Source organism: Bufo bufo, chromosome 2 (genome assembly GCF_905171765.1).
Source record: "Bufo bufo chromosome 2, aBufBuf1.1, whole genome shotgun sequence".
Taxonomy (NCBI): Eukaryota; Metazoa; Chordata; class Amphibia; order Anura; family Bufonidae; genus Bufo; species Bufo bufo.
The window spans coordinates 278,123,166-278,141,909 of NC_053390.1; the positions used below are offsets into that span (position 1 = coordinate 278,123,166).

At 42.6% G+C, this 18,744-nt stretch overlaps 1 protein-coding gene across 1 annotated transcript in view; it reads left to right on the top strand.

The window, feature by feature from the left end:
* Positions 1 to 15,532, top strand: part of TMEM211 (transmembrane protein 211) — a 28,310-nt gene extending 12,778 nt beyond the window's left edge. Inside the window, exons 2-3 of the mRNA XM_040416573.1 lie at positions 10,728 to 10,866; positions 14,153 to 15,532. Coding sequence (XP_040272507.1) covers positions 10,728 to 10,866; positions 14,153 to 14,412 — 399 coding nt within the window. The 3' untranslated portion in view covers positions 14,413 to 15,532. The remainder of the gene's footprint in view (positions 1 to 10,727; positions 10,867 to 14,152) is intronic.
* Positions 15,533 to 18,744: the final 3,212 nt, after the last annotated feature.

An 18,744-nucleotide genomic window follows, 5' to 3' on the forward strand; every position in this document is an offset into this window, starting at 1 on the left:
CATTTGTACTTTTATAGTATCTGTAAGTGATCAAAACTGATCACGGTCAGATCTATAATAGTATTAGTGTCACCTTAGCTCGCCCTCCACCCAAAACGCAGTGTTTGCCCGATCAGGCCTGATCGGTCGCCCACACGTGCGTTCACCCACGCCCTCCCCACCGCAGTGACAAAAAATATATATTTTTTGATCACTGCACATTCATTTTACACGCACTGCGGCGATAAAAAAAATCAGTTTTGATATTTTTTATCAACCACAGCAGCCTCCGGTACTTCGCTAGCCTCCCCTTTGTAAGACAGGTTTGCTTTTTTTCTTGGGTAGTCTCAGGGAATACCCCTAAATTTAGTAGTCCAAAATGTCAAACAGGGGGTATTCTTCTGAAGAGGCCTACAGGATTCTGACCCAGTCGGATGAGGAGTGGGAACCCTCATCTGACGAATCTAGCGGGTCAGAATATGAACCTGTGGAAAGCAGTGGCTCTCTGACCCAAAGTTCGGACGAGGAGGTGGAGGTCCCTGGCAGCACCAGGCGTACCCGGCCCCATGTCGCTAGACCACAGGTTACGCAGGATCCGCTTCAAGAGCAGCAGAGTGGGGCTGTCGCTGCCGGATCACGTGGTGAGGCATACACCAGCAGCGCAGCCCTTCCTGGACCTAGTACCAGCACTGCCGTACAACCTGGTGAAGTAGCGAGCACCAGAAGGGCAGTTGAAGCTGGTAAGGTGGCACGTGCAATAGTTACCCCGTCGCAGCCACTGCACAGACAGGCCCGTAGAGCCCCTAGAGTCCCTGAGGTGCTGGCAAATCCTGATTGGCAGTCACCAACTTCAGCCGCACCAGTAGTTCCCCCTTTCACCGCCCAGTCTGGAGTTCGGGTTGAGACGGCTCAAATCGGTTCGGCCCTGGGATTTTTTTAGCTGTTCTTGACTGCGGAGCTCTTGGACTTAGTCGTGGCAGAGACCAACCAGTATGCCACACAATTTATAACCGCAAACCCGGGAAGCTATTATGCCCAGCCTTTCCGGTGGAAACCAGTACAAGTTTCCGAACTTAAAATTTTTTTGGGCCTTCTCCTCAACATGGGCCTGACAAAAAAGCATGAATTGCGGTCATATTGGTCAACGCACCCAATTCATCACATGCCCATGTTCTCTGCTGCTATGTCCAGGACACGATTTGAGACCATCCTCCGTTTTCTGCATTTTAGCGACAACACCACCTCCCGTCCCAGAGGCCACCCTGCTTTTGACCGGCTCCACAAAATTCGGCCCCTCATAGACCATTTCAACCTGAAATTTGCAGATTTGTATACCCCTGAGCAAAACATCTGCGTAGACGAGTCCCTAATACATTTTACCGGGCGCCTTGGCTTCAAACAATACATCCCAAGCAAGCGTGCCCGGTATGGGGTCAAATTGTATAAGCTCTGTGAAAGGGCCACAGGCTATACCCACAAATTTCGGATCTATGAGGGAAAAGATCAGACCCTGGAGCCGGTCGGTTGCCCTGACTACCTGGGGAGCAGTGGGAAGACAGTCTGGGACTTGGTGTCACCCTTATTCGGCAAGGGGTACCATCTTTATGTGGACAATTTCTACACAAGTGTGGCCCTCTTTAGGCATTTGTTTCTAGAACGGATTTGCGCCGGTGGCACCGCGCGAACTAGTCGCGTGGGCTTCCCCCAACGGCTTGTAACCACCCGTCTTGCAAGGGGGCAGAGGGCTGCCTTGTGTAACGAAGAACTGCTCGCGGTGAAATGGAGAGACAAGCGTGACGTTTACATGCTCTCCTCCATTCACGCAGACACGACAATCCAAATTGAGCGAGCAACCCGTGTCATTGAAAAGCCCCTCTGTGTCCACGACTATAATGCGCTCATGGGAGGGGTGGACTTCAATGACCAGATGTTGTCTCCGTATTTAGTTTCCCGCAGAACCAGACGCTGGTATAAGAAGGTGTCTGTATATTTGATTCAATTGGCGCTGTACAATAGTTTTGTTCTCTACAGTAAGGCTGGGAGAACAGGATCCTTCCTCAAATTCCAGGAAGAGATCATCGAGAACCTCCTTTACCCAGGAGGTTCCGTGGCCCCATCCACCAGTGTAGTTAGCCGTCTACACGAGCGACATTTCCCCAGTGTCGTTCCTGGTACCTCAACCCAACCGTCACCCCGAAAAAGATGTCGTGTCTGTAGCAGGAGTGGAATAAGGCGTGACACCCGCTATTTCTGTCCTGACTGTGCTGACCACCCTGCCCTATGCTATGGAGAGTGTTTCCGGAAGTACCACACACAGGTACACCTAGCATAGGGATCACATCTCACCAGGACAGGCACACAGGGCTATTAGGGCCCATTCACTCACAGCTGCTGCAAACCTCTCCTTTCACCTGGGATAAAGTGCATAACGTACTTCGCCACATCTTTGGGCGATTTGCGCTTTGCACTTGTCCCATGGGGAAGGAGAGGTTTGTTCTATAAAGGTAAAAAAAACTAAACAAAAAAAAAAATACCGGTAAGTAAAAAAGTTAAACGTTCAGTTAAAAAAGTTTAAAAAAAGTTTCTATGTTCTGTTCAACAGTTAATAAATTTATTGCGTTGCGGCCTGGTTTTTTCTTTTTTGTTTTGTTTTTTTTACCTTTCAGGTGGACCAACCGATCGACTAGCTGCAGCACTGATGTGCATTCGGACAGAAGCATTGCGCTGCTGTCAGATTACACGCAAGTCGGTGTATGCGGCGCTGCAAGACGAGATTTCTCCTCTGCAGTAAAAGATACGTTTGCCGAGGCATATGAGCTGAGGAGGTGGCGGTGTTCATATACTTTGGCAAACACTTTGTATATATAAAAAGAAAAAATCCCGGCAATGATTTATTCATCCACATCGATTGATGTGAATGGAGAAATCTGGTTTGCCAGGGCATACGAGCTAAGTGGGTATGGATGTTGGGCGGAGCTCCTATGTCCTGGCAGACGCCTTTCCCCTCCTTTTTCTTTTTTTGGCAGAGATTTTTTCATCCACATTGATCGATGCGAATGAAAAAATCTGTGCCGTTCATTTTTTTCTTTCAGCCCAGAGGCTGAACGGAAAAAAAAAATCGCATTACCCGTATGCTCAATATAAGGAGAATAGCAGAAACTCCTAATGCTGGGCATACATGTAATGATTGCGGAGACCCTCAAATGCCAGGGCAGTACAAACACCCCACAAATAACACCATTTTGGAAAGAAGACACCCCAAGGTATTCGCTGAGGGGCATATTGAGTCCATGAAAGATTGAAATTTTTGTCCCAAGTTAGCGGAAAGGGAGACTTTGTGAGAAAAAAATTTAAAAAATCAATTTCCGCTAACTTGTGCCTAAATTTTTTTTTTTCTATGAACTCGCTATGCCCCTCATTGAATACCTTGGGCTGTCTTCTTTCCAAAATGGGGTCACATGTGGGGTATTTATACTGCCCTGGCATTTTAGGGGCCCCAAAGCGTGAGAAGAAGTCTGGTATCCAAATGTCTAAAAATGCCCTCCTAAAAGGAATTTGGGCCCCTTTGCCCACCTAGGCTGCAAAAAAGTGTCACACATGTGGTATCTCCGTATTCAGTAGAAGTTGGTGAATGTGTTTTGGGGTGTCATTTTACATATACCCATGCTGGGTGAGATAAATATCTTGGTCAAATGCCAACTTTGTATAAAAAAATGGGAAAAGTTGTCTTTTGCCAAGATATTTCTCTCACCCAGCATGGGTATATGTAAAATGACACCACAAAACACATTCCCCAACTTCTCCCGAGTACGGCGATACCAGATGTGTGACACTTTTTTGCAGCCTAGGTGGGCAAAGGGGCCCACATTCCAAAGAGCACCTTTCGGATTTCACAGGTCATTTACCTACTTACCACACATTAGGGCCCCTGGAAAATGCCAGGGCAGTATAACTACCCCACAAGTGACCCTATTTTGGAAAGAAGACACCCCAAGGTATTCCGTGAGGGGCATGGCGAGTTCCTAGAATTTTTTATTTTTTGTCACAAGTTAGTGGAAAATGATGATTTTTTTTTTTTTTTTTTTTCATACAAAGTCTCATATTCCACTAACTTGTGACAAAAAATAAAAACTTCCAAGAACTCGCCATGCCCATCAGCGAATACCTTGGGGTCTCTTCTTTCCAAAATGGGGTCACTTGTGGGGTAGTTATACTGCCCTGGCATTCTAGGGGCCCAAATGTGTGGTAAGGAGTTTGAAATCAAATTCTGTAAAAAATGACGAGTGAAATCCGAAAGGTGCTCTTTGGAATATGGGCCCCTTTGCCCACCTAGGCTGCAAAAAAGTGTCACACATCTGGTATCTCCGTATTCAGTAGAAGTTGGGGAATGTGTTTTGGGGTGTCTTTTTACATATACCCATGCTGGGTGAGATAAATATCTTGGTCAAATGCCAACTTTGTATAAAAAAATGGGAAAAGTTGTCTTTTGCCAAGATATTTCTCTCACCCAGCATGGGTATATGTAAAAAGACACCCCAAAACACATTCCCCAACTTCTACTGAATACGGAGATACCAGATGTGTGACACTTTTTTGCAGCCTAGGTGGGCAAAGGTGCCCATATTCCAAAGAGCACCTTTCGGATTTCACTCGTCATTTTTTACAGAATTTGATTTCAAACTCCTTACCACACATTTGGGCCCCTAGAATGCCAGGGCAGTATAACTACCCCACAAGTGACCCCATTTTGGAAAGAAGAGACCCCAAGGTATTCGCTGATGGGCATGGCGAGTTCATGGAAGTTTTTATTTTTTGTCACAAGTTAGTGGAATATGAGACTTTGTATGAAAAAAAAAAAAAAAAATCATCATTTTCCACTAACTTGTGACAAAAAATAAAAAATTCTAGGAACTCGCCATGCCCCTCACGGAATACCTTGGGGTGTCTTCTTTCCAAAATGGGGTCACTTGTGGGGTAGTTATACTGCCCTGGCATTCTAGGGGCCCAAATGTGTGGTAAGGAGTTTGAAATCAAATTCTGTAAAAAATGACGAGTGAAATCCGAAAGGTGCTCTTTGGAATATGGGCCCCTTTGCCCACCTAGGCTGCAAAAAAGTGTCACACATCTGGTATCTCCGTACTCAGGAGAAGTTGGGGAATGTGTTTTGGGGTGTCATTTTACATATACCCATGCTGGGTGAGAGAAATATCTTGGCAAAAGACAACTTTTCCCATTTTTTTATACAAAGTTGGCATTTGACCAAGATATTTATCTCACCCAGCATGGGTATATGTAAAAAGACACCCCAAAACACATTCCCCAACTTCTACTGAATACGGAGATACCAGATGTGTGACACTTTTTTGCAGCCTAGGTGGGCAAAGGGGCCCATATTCCAAAGAGCACCTTTCGGATTTCACTCGTCATTTTTTACAGAATTTGATTTCAAACTCCTTACCACACATTTGGGCCCCTAGAATGCCAGGGCAGTATAACTACCCCACAAGTGACCCCATTTTGGAAAGAAGAGACCCCAAGGTATTCGCTGATGGGCATGGCGAGTTCATGGAAGTTTTTTTTTTTTGTCACAAGTTAGTGGAATATGAGACTTTGTATGAAAAAAAAAAAAAAATCATCATTTTCCACTAACTTGTGACAAAAAATAAAAAATTCTAGGAACTCGCCATGCCCCTCACGGAATACCTTGGGGTGTCTTCTTTCCAAAATGGGGTCACTTGTGGGGTAGTTATACTGCCCTGGCATTCTAGTGGCCCAAATGTGTGGTAAGGAGTTTGAAATCAAATTCTGTAAAAAATGACGAGTGAAATCCGAAAGGTGCTCTTTGGAATATGGGCCCCTTTGCCCACCTAGGCTGCAAAAAAGTGTCACACATCTGGTATCTCCGTATTCAGTAGAAGTTGGGGAATGTGTTTTGGGGTGTCATTTTACATATACCCATGCTGGGTGAGAGAAATATCTTGGCAAAAGACAACTTTTCCCATTTTTTTATACAAAGTTGGCATTTGACCAAGATATTTATCTCACCCAGCATGGGTATATGTAAAAAGACACCACAAAGCACATTCCCCAACTTCTACTGAATACGGAGATACCAGATGTGTGACACTTTTTTGCAGCCTAGGTGGGCAAAGGGGCCCATATTCCAAAGAGCACCTTTCAGATTTCACTCGTCATTTTTTACAGAATTTGATTTCAAACTCCTTACCACACATTTGGGCCCCTAGAATGCCAGGGCAGTATAACTACCCCACAAGTGACCCCATTTTGGAAAGAAGAGACCCCAAGGTATTCGCTGATGGGCATAGTGAGTTCATAGAACTTTTTATTTTTTGTCACAAGTTAGTGGAATATGAGACTTTGTAAGAAAAAAAAAAAAAAAATCATCGTTTTCCGCTAACTTGTGACAAAAAATAAAAAGTTCTATGAACTCACTATGCCCATCAGCGAATACCTTAGGGTGTGTACTTTCCGAAATGGGGTCATTTGTGGGGTATTTGTACTGTCTGGGCATTGTAGAACCTCAGGAAACATGACAGGTGCTCAGAAAGTCAGAGCTGCTTCAAAAAGCGGAAATTCACATTTTTGTACCATAGTTTGTAAGCGCTATAACTTTTACCCAAACCATTTTTTTTTTACCCAAACATTTTTTTTTTATCAAAGACAATAGTTTTTTTTGCTAAATTTTACAACTGAAAGTGAAAAATGTCATTTTTTTGCAAAAAAATCGTTAAATTTCGATTAATAACAAAAAAAGTAAAAATGTCAGCAGCAATGAAATACCACCAAATGAAAGCTCTATTAGTGAGAAGAAAAGGAGGTAAAATTCATTTGGGTGGTAAGTTGCATGACCGAGCAATAAATGGTGAAAGTAGTGTAGGTCAGAAGTGTAAAAAGTGGCCTGGTCTTTCAGGGTGTTTAAGCACTGGGGGCTGAAGTGGTTAAGGATTGCTAGGTGTTGTCAAAACCCGGACCGGCACTTAAAATCCAGTCCGGTGTTTGACCCCACCTGGCTGCAAATCAGCCCAGCAGCACATGCTGGGAGGAAAATACCTGTCCTCCCAGACCATACACTTCACTGTGTCACAATATATATATATATTTGTTTGAAGGGGCTCACAAGCGGCCCCGAACGCATCCGTACTGCCCTAATGCATTCTGAGTGGACGCGGATCCGCTCAGAATGCATCAGTCTGGCAGCGTTCAGCCTCCGCTCAGCAAGCGGACACCTGAACGCTGCTTGCAGCGTTCGGGTGTCCGCCTGGCCGTGCGGAGGCAAGCGGATCCGTCCAGACTTACAATGTAAGTCAATGGGGACGGATCCGTTTGAAGATGACACAATATGGCTCAATGTTCAAACGGATCCGTCCCCCATTGACTTTCAATGTAAAGTCTGGACGGATCCGTTCAGGCTACTTTCACACTTAGATTTTTTTTTAAACTATAATGCAGACGGATCCGTTCTGAACGGATCCAAACGTCTGCATTATAGGAGCGGATCCGTATGTGCAGACATCAGACGGACCCGCTCTGAACGGTAGTGTGAAAGTAGCCTTAAAATGTCAGGTTTCTGTGCTGTAAAAAAATGACAAAGATAAATCATTTCAGAACTTTTTCCACCTTTAATGTGACCAAATTGAAATCTTGAAAAATAATGTGGTTGCATAAGTGTGCACACCTTCTTATAACTGGGGATGTAGCTGAGTTAAGCAATCACATTTAAAATCATGTTAAATAGGAGTCAGCATACACATGCCATCATTTAAAGTGCCTCTGATTAACCCCAAATAAAGTTCAGCTGCTCTAGTTGGTCGCATCCCACAGGAAAAGCTATGGTCCACAGAGAGCTTCCAAAGCATCAGAGGGATCTCATTGTTAAAAGGTATCAGTCAGGAGAAGGGTACAAAAGAATTTCAAAGGCATTAGATATACCATGGAACACATTATCAAGTGGAGAAAATATGGCACAACAGTGACATTACCAAGAACTGGGCGTCCCTCCAAAATTGATGAAAAGACGAGAAGAAAACTGGTCTGGGAGGCTACCAAGAGGCCTACAGCAACATTAAAGGAGCTGCAGGAATATCTGGCAAGTACTGGCTGTGTGGTACATGTGACAACAATCTCCCGTATTCTTCATATGTCTGGGCTATGGGGTAGAGTGGCAAGACGAAAGTCTTTTCTTACAAACATCCAAGCCAGGCTACATTTTGCAAAAACACATCTGAAGTCTCCCAAAAGCATGTGGGAAAAGGTGTTATGGTCTGATGAAACCAAGGTTGAACTTTTTGGCCATAATTCCAAAAGATATGTTTGGCCCAAAAACAACACTGCACATCACCAAAAGAACACCATACCCACAGTGAAGCATGGTGGTGGCAGGATCATGCTTTGGGGCTGTTCTTCTTCAGCTGGAACTGGGACCTTAGTTAAGCTAGAGGAAATTATGAACAGTTCCAAATACAGGTCAATATTGGCACAAAACCTTCAGGCTTCTGCTAGAAAGCTGAACATGAAGAGGAACTTCATATTTCAGCATGACAACAACCCAAAGCATACATCCAAATCAACAAAGGAATGGCTTCACCAGAAGAAGATTAAAGTTTTGGAATGGCCCAGCCAGAGCCCAGACCTGAATCCGATTGAAAATCTGTGGGGTGATCTGAAGAGGGCTGTGCACAGGAGATGCCCTCGCAATCTGACAGATTTGGAGTGTTTTTGCAAAGAAGAGTGGGCAAATCTTGCCAAGTCAAAATGTGCCATGCTGATAGACTCATACCCAAAAAGACTGAGTGCTGTAATAAAATCAAAAGGTGCTTCAACAAAGTTTCAGTTTAAGGGTGTGCACATTTATGCAACCATTTTATTTTATTTTTATATTTTTTCATCCCTCTACCTAAAAGATTTCAGTTTGTTTTTCAATTGAGTTGTACAGTGTTTAGGTCACATTAAAGGTGGAAAAAGTTCTGAAATTATTTATCTTTGTCTAATTTTTTTTACCTCACAGAAACCTGACATTTTAACAGGGGTGTGTAGACTTTTTATATCCACTGTGTGTATATATATATATATATATATATATATACACTGCTCAAAAAAATAAAGGGAACACTTAAACAACACAATGTAACTCCAAGTCAATCACACTTCTGTGAAATCAAACTGTCCACTTAGGAAGCAACACTGAGTGACAATCAATTTCACATGCTGTTGTGCAAATGGGATAGATAACAGGTGGAAATTATAGGCAATTAGCAAGACACCCCCAATAAAGGAGTGGTTCTGCAGGTGGTGACTACAGAACACTTCTCAGTTCCTATGCTTCCTGGCTGATGTTTTGGTCACTTTTGAATGCTGGCGGTGCTTTCACTCTAGTGGTAGCATGAGACGGAGTCTACAACCCACACAAGTGGCTCAGGTAGTGCAGCTTATCCAGGATGGCACATCAATGCGAGCTGTGGTAAGAAGGTTTGCTGTGTCTGTCAGAGTAGTGTCCAGAGCATGGAGGCGCTACCAGGAGACAGGCCAGTACATCAGGAGACGTGGAGGAGGCAGTAGGAGGGCAACAACCCAGCAGCAGGACCGCTACCTCCGCCTTTGTGCAAGGAGGAACAGGAGGAGCACTGCCAGAGCCCTGCAAAATGACCTCCAGCAGGCCACAAATGTGCATGTGTCTGCTCAAACGGTCAGAAACAGACTCCATGAGGGTGATATGAGGGCCCGACGTCCACAGGTGGGGGTTGTGCTTACAGCCCAACACCGTGCAGGACGGTTGGCATTTGCCAGAGAACACCAAGATTGGCACATTCGCCACTGGCGCCCTGTGCTCTTCACAGATGAAAGCAGGTTCACACTGAGCACATGCGACAGACGTGACAGAGTCTGGAGATGCCGTGGAGAACGTTCTGCTGCCTGCAACATACACCAGCATGACCGGTTTGGCATTGGGTCAGTAATGGTGTGGGGTGGCATTTCTTTGGAGGGCCGCACAGCCCTCCATGTGCTCGCCAGAGGTAGCCTGACTGCCATTAGGTACCGAGATGAGATCCTCAGACCCCTTGTGAGACCATATGCTGGTGCGGTTGGCCCTGGGTTCCTCCTAATGCTAGACAATGCTAGACCTCATGTGGCTGGAGTGTGTCAGCAGTTCCTGCAAGACGAAGGCATTGATGCTCTGGACTGGCCCGCCCGGTCCCCAAACCTGAATCCAATTGAGCACATCTGGGACATCATGTCTCGCTCTATCCACCAACGTCACGTTGCACCACAGACTGTCCAGGAGTTGGCAGATGCTTTAGTCCAGGTCTGGGAGGAGATCCCTCAGGAGACCGTCCGCCACCTCATCAGGAGCATGCACCAGCGTTGTAGAGAGGTCATACAGGCACGTGGAGGCCACACACACTACTGAGCCTCATTTTGACTTGTTTTAAGGACATTACATCAAAGTTGGATCAGCCTGTAGTGTGTTTTTCCACTTTAATTTTGAGTGTGACTCCAAATCCAGACCTCCATGAGTTAAAAAATTTGATTTCCATTTTTTTATTTCTGTGTGATTTTGTTGTCAGCACATTCAAGTATGTAAAGAACAAAGTATTTCAGAAGAATATTAAATTAATTCAGATCTAGGATGTGTTATTTTTGTGTTCCCTTTATTTTTTTGAGCAGTGTATATATATATATATATATATATATATATCACATGCTGTAATTTATTTATTTTATCTCTTTAGATTTCGGCTGTGATACTATTTATTGGTTGGCTACTGTTAAGCTTTGGAGCTGTACTTGTTCTGTCATGGACTGTTATTCCAGCTGGTCTATGTCAGAGAAGGCTCTGCACTCCAGCAAGACATACACAGATCATTGCAGGTAAATAAATGTATTCTCATACCCTTTTACATTCAAAAGACCTTGCACTTACCAGGTACCCTTTAAGTACAGGGTGTTTTGAGCTCAGCCCAGAATAAAGTGGAAAGGGTACATGTAGGTGTTATTGAATGTAGATATATGATTTTTGAAAATGTTTTACAGGGAATCTATCATCATAAAACCCCTTTAATAAGAGGTTTGAAGTGACGTGCCAAAGTGATTGCTAACTGCAGAATCTCTCTGCTTAGGCTGCGTTCACACGTCAGTTATTTGGTCAGTTATTTCCATCAGTTATTGTAAGCCAAAACCAGTAGTAAAGCCTACTCAGAGGTAAGGTAAAATGATTTGATTTGCACCTGTACTGTGTTTTTGTCCCACACCTGGTTTTGGCTCACAATAACTGATAGAAATAACTGATCACATAACTGAAGTGTGAACTCAATCACAGAAGGCAAGAATTAAAACGTAATTTTTAATACTAATAATTATAACAAGAGCCACTTCAAAGTACAGGGTCGGCCATTTATATGGATACACCTTAATAAAATGGGAATGGTTGGTGATATAAACTTCCTGTTTGTGGCACATTAGTATATGTGAGGGGGAAACTTTTCAAGAAGGGTGGTGACCATGGTGGCCATTTTGAAGTCGGCCATTTTGAATCCAACTTTTGTTTTTTCAATAGGAAGAGGGTCATGTGACACATCAAACTTATTGGGAATTTCACACGAAAAACAATGGTGTGCTTGGTTTTAACGTAACTTTATTCTTTCATGAGTTATTTACAAGTTTCTCTTTGTTTACAGCCATTGACATGTCGCCGAGGTTAACACGTGAGGAGCGGATAGAAATTGTGTTGATGTCTGGTGAACGCAGTAACCGGGTCATTGCAGCAGATTTCAATGCAAGACACCCTACGAGACCACCCATCTCCCATGCTACAGTTAGCAAACTGCTTGCTAAGTTTCGTGAAACTGGTTGAGTGTTGGATTTGCCAAAATGTGGACGCATGAAATCTGTCTCTAATGAAGAAACATCAGTGGCTGTCCTAGCTTCATTCAGCAAGAGCCCACAGCGTAGCACTCGCCGCATGTCACTGGAGAGTACATCCCTTCGGTGGATATTAGCTACTCACAAATGGCACCCTTACAAACTCCAGCTACTGCAGCATCTCAACGAGGATGACCCAGATCGGCGCACTGAATTTGCAGAATGGGCAAAACAAAAATTGGAACAGAACCCTCAGTTTACGCAGAAGATTTTGTTCAGTGATGAGGCAAACTTTTATGTGAATGGTGAAGTTAACAAACAAAACCACCGCTATTGGTCTGACACTAACCCACATTGGATAAATCCCTCCAAGACTGTTGGAACAAAAAAATTGATGGTATGGTGTGGTATATGGGGTACAAAGATAGTGGGGCCATTCTTCATCAATGGAAACCTCAAGGCCACTGGATATGCGAAATTGCTACATGATGATGTGTTTCCCTCTTTATGCACTGAAGCTGTTACGTTCCCGGAGTTTTTCCAGCAAGATGGTGCACCACCACATTATGGGTGTCAGGTCCGAGCATTCCTAGATGAACAGTTTCCTGGAAAGTGGATTGGTCGTCGTGGGCCAGTTGAATGGCCCCCAAGGTCTCCCGATCTGACCCCCTTAGACTTTTATCTTTGGGGTCATCTGAAGGCAATTGTCTATGCTGTGAAGATACGAGATGTGCAGCACCTGAAACTACGGCTACTGGAAGCCTGAGCTAGCATTTCTCCTGCGGTGTTGCTATCAGTGTGTGAAGAGTGGGAGAAGAGGGTTGCATTGACAATCCAACACAATGGGCAGCCCATTGAACACATTTTATAAGTGGTCAGAAACTTGCAAATAACTCATGAAAGAATAAAGTTACGTTAAAACCAAGCACACAATTGTTTTTCTTGTTAAATTCCCAATAAGTTTGATGTGTCACATGACCCTCTTCCTATTGAAAAAACAAAAGTTGGATTCAAAATGGCCGACTTCAAAATGGCCACCATGGTCACCACCCATCTTGAAAAGTTTCCCCCCTCACATATACTAATGTGCCACAAACAGGAAGTTAATATCACCAACCATTCCCATTTTATTAAGGTGTATCCATATAAATGGCCCACCCTGTACATCAAAAACAAATAAAAAACTAAAAATTATATCATATCCCCTAACACTCTGTTAGTACAAAAAAACAACAACAAAAACGGGGGAGACAGACAGTGGGCACGTGGGAACAAACTATCCCTACGAGGACCCTGATTAGAACCTCAACCCACAGGAACACCCTGATGGTGGGTGGACCGTGGTCTCGTGTCTGCCCTGACTCACCCTCATATTACCCTAAACATCCCAACGCGTTTCCACAAAAATAGGTTCATCAGGGGAGAAATACTAGGTAACAATAAACCAAGAATAGAAAGATTATGATAAATCAAAAATAAACCAACGAAATAGAATGAAAATCAATACATAATTCAGAAATGTAAAAAATTATTATATCAACATGATTGCTAATGTACCAGATGATAAACAGAGGTGATTTATATCAACATGATTGTTAATGCACCAGATAATTAATAAAGGTGATTTCTCAATGCACAAGCAGATTATAGGCCAACATGATTAGTGCCAGACTGATCAAGACTCCATGATTCCTTAAAGATAATTGAAGTAAACCATATATGCATAATTCATGATGTGCATCACTCACAATCAGCCCTCAGATACCTATACATATTGAATGCACATCGCTCCATGCTTTAATGGACTAAAAGTATTTTTCTCTGATTCCTCATGTTTAACTTAGTATTTGAAAAATAAAAAAAAGCTTTAAAAATGGAAAACCCACCTTAAAGGATTTACTGCAAACGGCACGGATACCCGCCACGTATGTTCCGCATTTTGCAGATCAGCATGTCCTGCCCTTTGTTAGAGATGCCTATTCTTGTCCACAAAATGGAAAAAAATAGAACATGTTCTAGGTCCGCTGAACACATCTTTTGCCGACCTATTGAAATTAATGGGTCTGCATCCGATCCTCAAAAAATGTGGATTTAATATGGACAGTAAATTCATATTTGTGCGAGTGCCCGCTTAAACCGGTGGTTTTAATGTTATGATTGATGGTGTATATTAGGCAGATATTTATTTTAAGCCTCAGCAGTTAAAACGAATAAATGGGCTAACAATTTTCATTTCTCCCTCTCACACCATATCTGCAATATATTCTGATTATTTTCTTCTGCTTTCTATTGACAGTGGCTGTTACAATTATTGGGCTACTCCTGTTTCCTGTCAGTCTTCGTTCCACATTTGCAAAACAGATCTGCAACTCTTCCCTGTCCTACAGAAGCGGCAGCTGCTCACTTGGCTGGGGCTACATGATGGCCATAATTACAGTGATGCTCGCTTGCTTTCTTCCCATCATTGGCCGTTACAATATAAATGAAATGAAGACAAAAGTACTGAGGTCCAGATTAACACAGCGTATGCTGGTTTGTGAAGAACATATGTACTAACTTTATCACTGCTAAAAGTGTTCATGCTGGATATTTCGGTTCTATTGCTATAAGAGGGTAGAAGAACTATGTGTGGCAGGTGTGAAGATGTAATTGGACTGTAGTCAATCAAGCATGATATATATTGGCATGCAGTCGAATCCAAAATGATGTCTTATCCTTTTGATTTGGCACTGTTATTCTTCAGTCTTCCTCACTGATCTCTGCATATCATTATTGGTCAAGTGTAGGCGATGCTCCATCCATGGTGACATTATGTGCCAATAACCATGTTAATACCGTATAGACTGCAGTGACATTTTGTGTACAACACTTTCAGTAGATGCAATGGCATTAGGGCCAAGGCACAACACTTGACCGAGAAGTGGTCAAAAAAAATGGTAGTACCAAGTTTGCATTTTTCTCATTTTTGTCTTATAAATTCAAGGGTTTTTAGAAAATATCAGAGACAATCCTTTCAAACTGAGTTTCAGAGGAGCTTTAAATAATTATGACTATTAATGCACATCCCATATACAGCAGGAGCCATAGCATATATTTCCAAGGAGTACATGCGGTTATATTGTACACATCTGGGTATCAATATAAAAATTGCAGATGCAGTTTGATCAAAGTGGTTGTCCACCATTTGTAAAATCCTGAGGGGAACAAGTTCCATCCATTAAACTTCTGCAGGTCTGATTCCTGGGACTTTGGTTCTCATCGGACCAGAAGTGAAGACTACACATCCATCATTCATGTGACCCCTCAACTCAGCCAATCCTTGGCCTCAGCAGTCACTTGTGCTTGAATGACACATGACCGCTGGGGCCAGTGATTCATGTGAAAGATGGATGTGACATCATCATTTCCAATCTGATGGGGACTGAAAGCCGGTGAAACCACAGCACTGGAACAAATGAACCTTTAGCTGCTGAGTTAAGCATTTTTCTTTATTTTGTTTTATAAGCCTACTCCCCTGAATATTTTAAAAACTGCCAGACAATCCCATACAATATTAATAATTCGCCACTATCAATGTAACCAGCTTACAGAGACATGAATATCAACTCAACTACTATAACACATGAGACCAAACGTTTGTTTGCTTTTAATGAAAGGCCCATAACCTTATGGATATTTTTTTATCATTGCATTTTACTCATTTGGGGCTAAATCATCTTTTCAATTGGACTTTATTAAAAGTTTTTAACAGTTTTTCCTCTACATCTTTCAGTTTCTGTGCATTCGCAGACTAGCAGGCTCTTGAAACTCCTGACAGCTCATAAACACTCAATGTAGGCTGATTCTTATCAGTTTGAAAACATTATAACAGCTAGTGTTTTAACTATCTCAAAAACCTGACAGAGACAGAGCCTATAAAGTCATAGAATGGGCAGAAATACTGTGATTTCTCATGTACACACACAGACAGCTCATTCTGAACAGTCACCTGAAATGACAGGTATGCTTTAACTTCTCTAAGCTCTATCCTTCAAAGTAATATCAGCTATTTGTAAGAGTCAATTCTTCGGGAACCATGAAAGATGAATAACTGGAATTGAAATCACTATAAGCATATTAGGCAATGGAGAATGTTCTATATTTCAACAAAAATGTAACTTTATTATGATGTGTTTTTTGTTTTATTTACCTCCCTGACTACTGTTGTCTGTTTAAGCTTTTACTCATTAAAAAAAATCCCCATTGACTCCATAAATGCATAGGCCAAACATGTTTCATCCGGGAAGCATGCTCTGTGTAATGGCTGCATTTCCCTGACTGAACACTGCTCCTGACCCAAACTCACAGCATTATGACAACTTATGATGCTGTCAGTTCCTGCCCGACCGTGGATCTACTGTACTGTAGTCAAAGCATTAGTGGCTATAGTACATGTTTATTTGTTGTTGTTTTATTGTCAAGATACTGTAATGGATCCAAGGCAGGAAAGGATTACTTTTTTTGCCACCCACTCCTTCCCAGAATATACTTTATTAATATAAAAAGTGTCAAACTTAGACCCCCATTTATTAATGTACACTCATTAACAACAACAAAAAATAACACACCCAGATACAAATGTCAAATTGCTGTAGGCTCTCAGGGGCTACTTCTGGGTAGAGTATTTCTAGATGATTGCTAGACATGCCTCTATGATGCACTCGAAGACATTTTGCCCAGTTGATAAACTATGATAGGGAGCGCAAATTGGATTAAGACAAGCACGATGATTGTTAAAATGAATTACCTACCATCTACGCCGTTCTGACCTAGCTATTAGGAGGTGTTGGGAATAGTGGGTACGTGAGGGCATGCACATACAAAGAACAGGCTCCAGATGGCCTACACAGACTACGAGTAGAAAGGATTGTTTGATCTGCTATCAAGCACAAGCAGCGCCCGCAGTTTCATTGTCCACCATCCATACACAGCTGGAGTCTTCACTACACACCCCTGTCTCTGGTTGGACCATATCCAGGTACTTAGAAGAAAGAAATTTAGGGTTATGATGCCCATTAAGTGTCCTGGCATTGACAGCGATCTACTATTGCCTTCATTTGCAGTGGTGTCATGAACGTTAAACCTGGTCTGTTACAGACTGGAATTGTATTGTCTTTGGGATCCGCTGACAGTCAGGTTTGAGTATTGAGACCTCATTGTTAGCACTTCAACCCTGCCTTTGTTGTTGAGTGACACACCAATCCAACTTGGTGTAATGATCTGGGGACCCATCGCATATGACAGTCGGTCACTTATAGTCATAAGGGACTCTAACAGCTTAGTGATATGTGCAGGACATCCTGTAGCCACATGTGTTGCCTCTCAGTGACGGGCTTCAAACTGGCATTTTTCAGGATAATGCTTACCCACACACAGCAAGTGTTTCCTGGGAATGTCTCCACCAGATTGCAAGACTTCCTTGGCCTGCCATCAAGCATTTATGAGAACAGCTGGGATGCCAGGCTCAGCAACTTGAGTTGTGAGTGTGCAGGATCCCCAGGACCTACTGCAACATCTGTGGACAAATGTGTAGCAGGATACCATACAGAACCTGTATGCCTCCATGCCCAAACATATCTCATCTTATATCTAGTCTAGAGGTGGCCCAAAGAGACTCTTTTCAGTTGTACGGTTTTCCCCATTGAACTTATGTTGAACTTATTCTTTTGCTCTAATATTTAAATCATTTAGGCCTAGTTCACATTTCAGTTACTGTTTTGATCAGATCAGTTATTTCCACCAGTTATTGCGAGCCAAAACAAGGTGCAGGTCAAAAACACAGACAACAACAACTTCTTCTTGCTGCATTATTTTATTTGTCTGTGCGTGTATTTACACTTTTGTATAGCACATTTACTTCATTTACACTAGAAATTACTGCCATTTGTGCCAGTTTGTAAAATTGGAGTGAAGATGGATGTGATTTGACGCTGGCAAGGATCTAGACAGAGTTATGAATTCCAACTTTTAAGCTGCTGCAAAATCTTTGCACAATCTCACTCCAGTCCGCTGATGACATAAAAACTGAATAAACCTCTTTTGACAAATTTGCTGTGAATTATGGCAATATTGACTACAGCAAAACTGACTTAAAAAATACCACACATGAAAATTTCCCCACTTAAGATTTAAGCAATTTACGGTCAGAAAATAACCTATTGTTTAAATAAAGCACAGGTCACAGTCTCAGAGCATGCCTAGAAAACTGTAACATAGAAGTTAATGAAAGTCACCCAACTATTTTGTTATGTCCATGTGACTGCTGTAAAACATCTATGAACTGCTGTTAACAGAGCACAGCAGCGACTCAGGTAAGATGGCTGCACAGAAAATAGAATTTTAAAAATCTAATCAGAAAATAAGTACCTGGTTTTAGTTGGTTTTAACTGTAGCAAATAGCATTTATCATGTAGAGAAAATTAATACAAGGCACTTACTAATGTATTGTGATTGTACATATTGCTTCCTTTGCTGGCTGGATTCATTTTTCCATCACATTATACCCTGGTTACGACCACCCTGCAATCCATCAGTGGTGGTCGTGCTTGCACACTATATGAAAAGGTGCCTCTGTGGTGGCCAGGACTATGGAGACGCACATAGGCTGGTGGTTCCTCTCCTCTGCAGTGCTGCACTGTGTTAGTTGATTGGTGGAACAGCAGTGGGCGGATGCTGCTGCTCTGTCAATTGTTTCAACTTTGAAGTTACACAGTGCCCTCCCAAAAGAAACACTATGTGGACCGTCGATGTGGACCCTTATAAGCTATAATGTGCCTCCTAATCTGTACTGTGCCCTCTTATACTCTATACTGTGCTTTTGGTCATATTCTGTACTGTTCCCGCTTATAG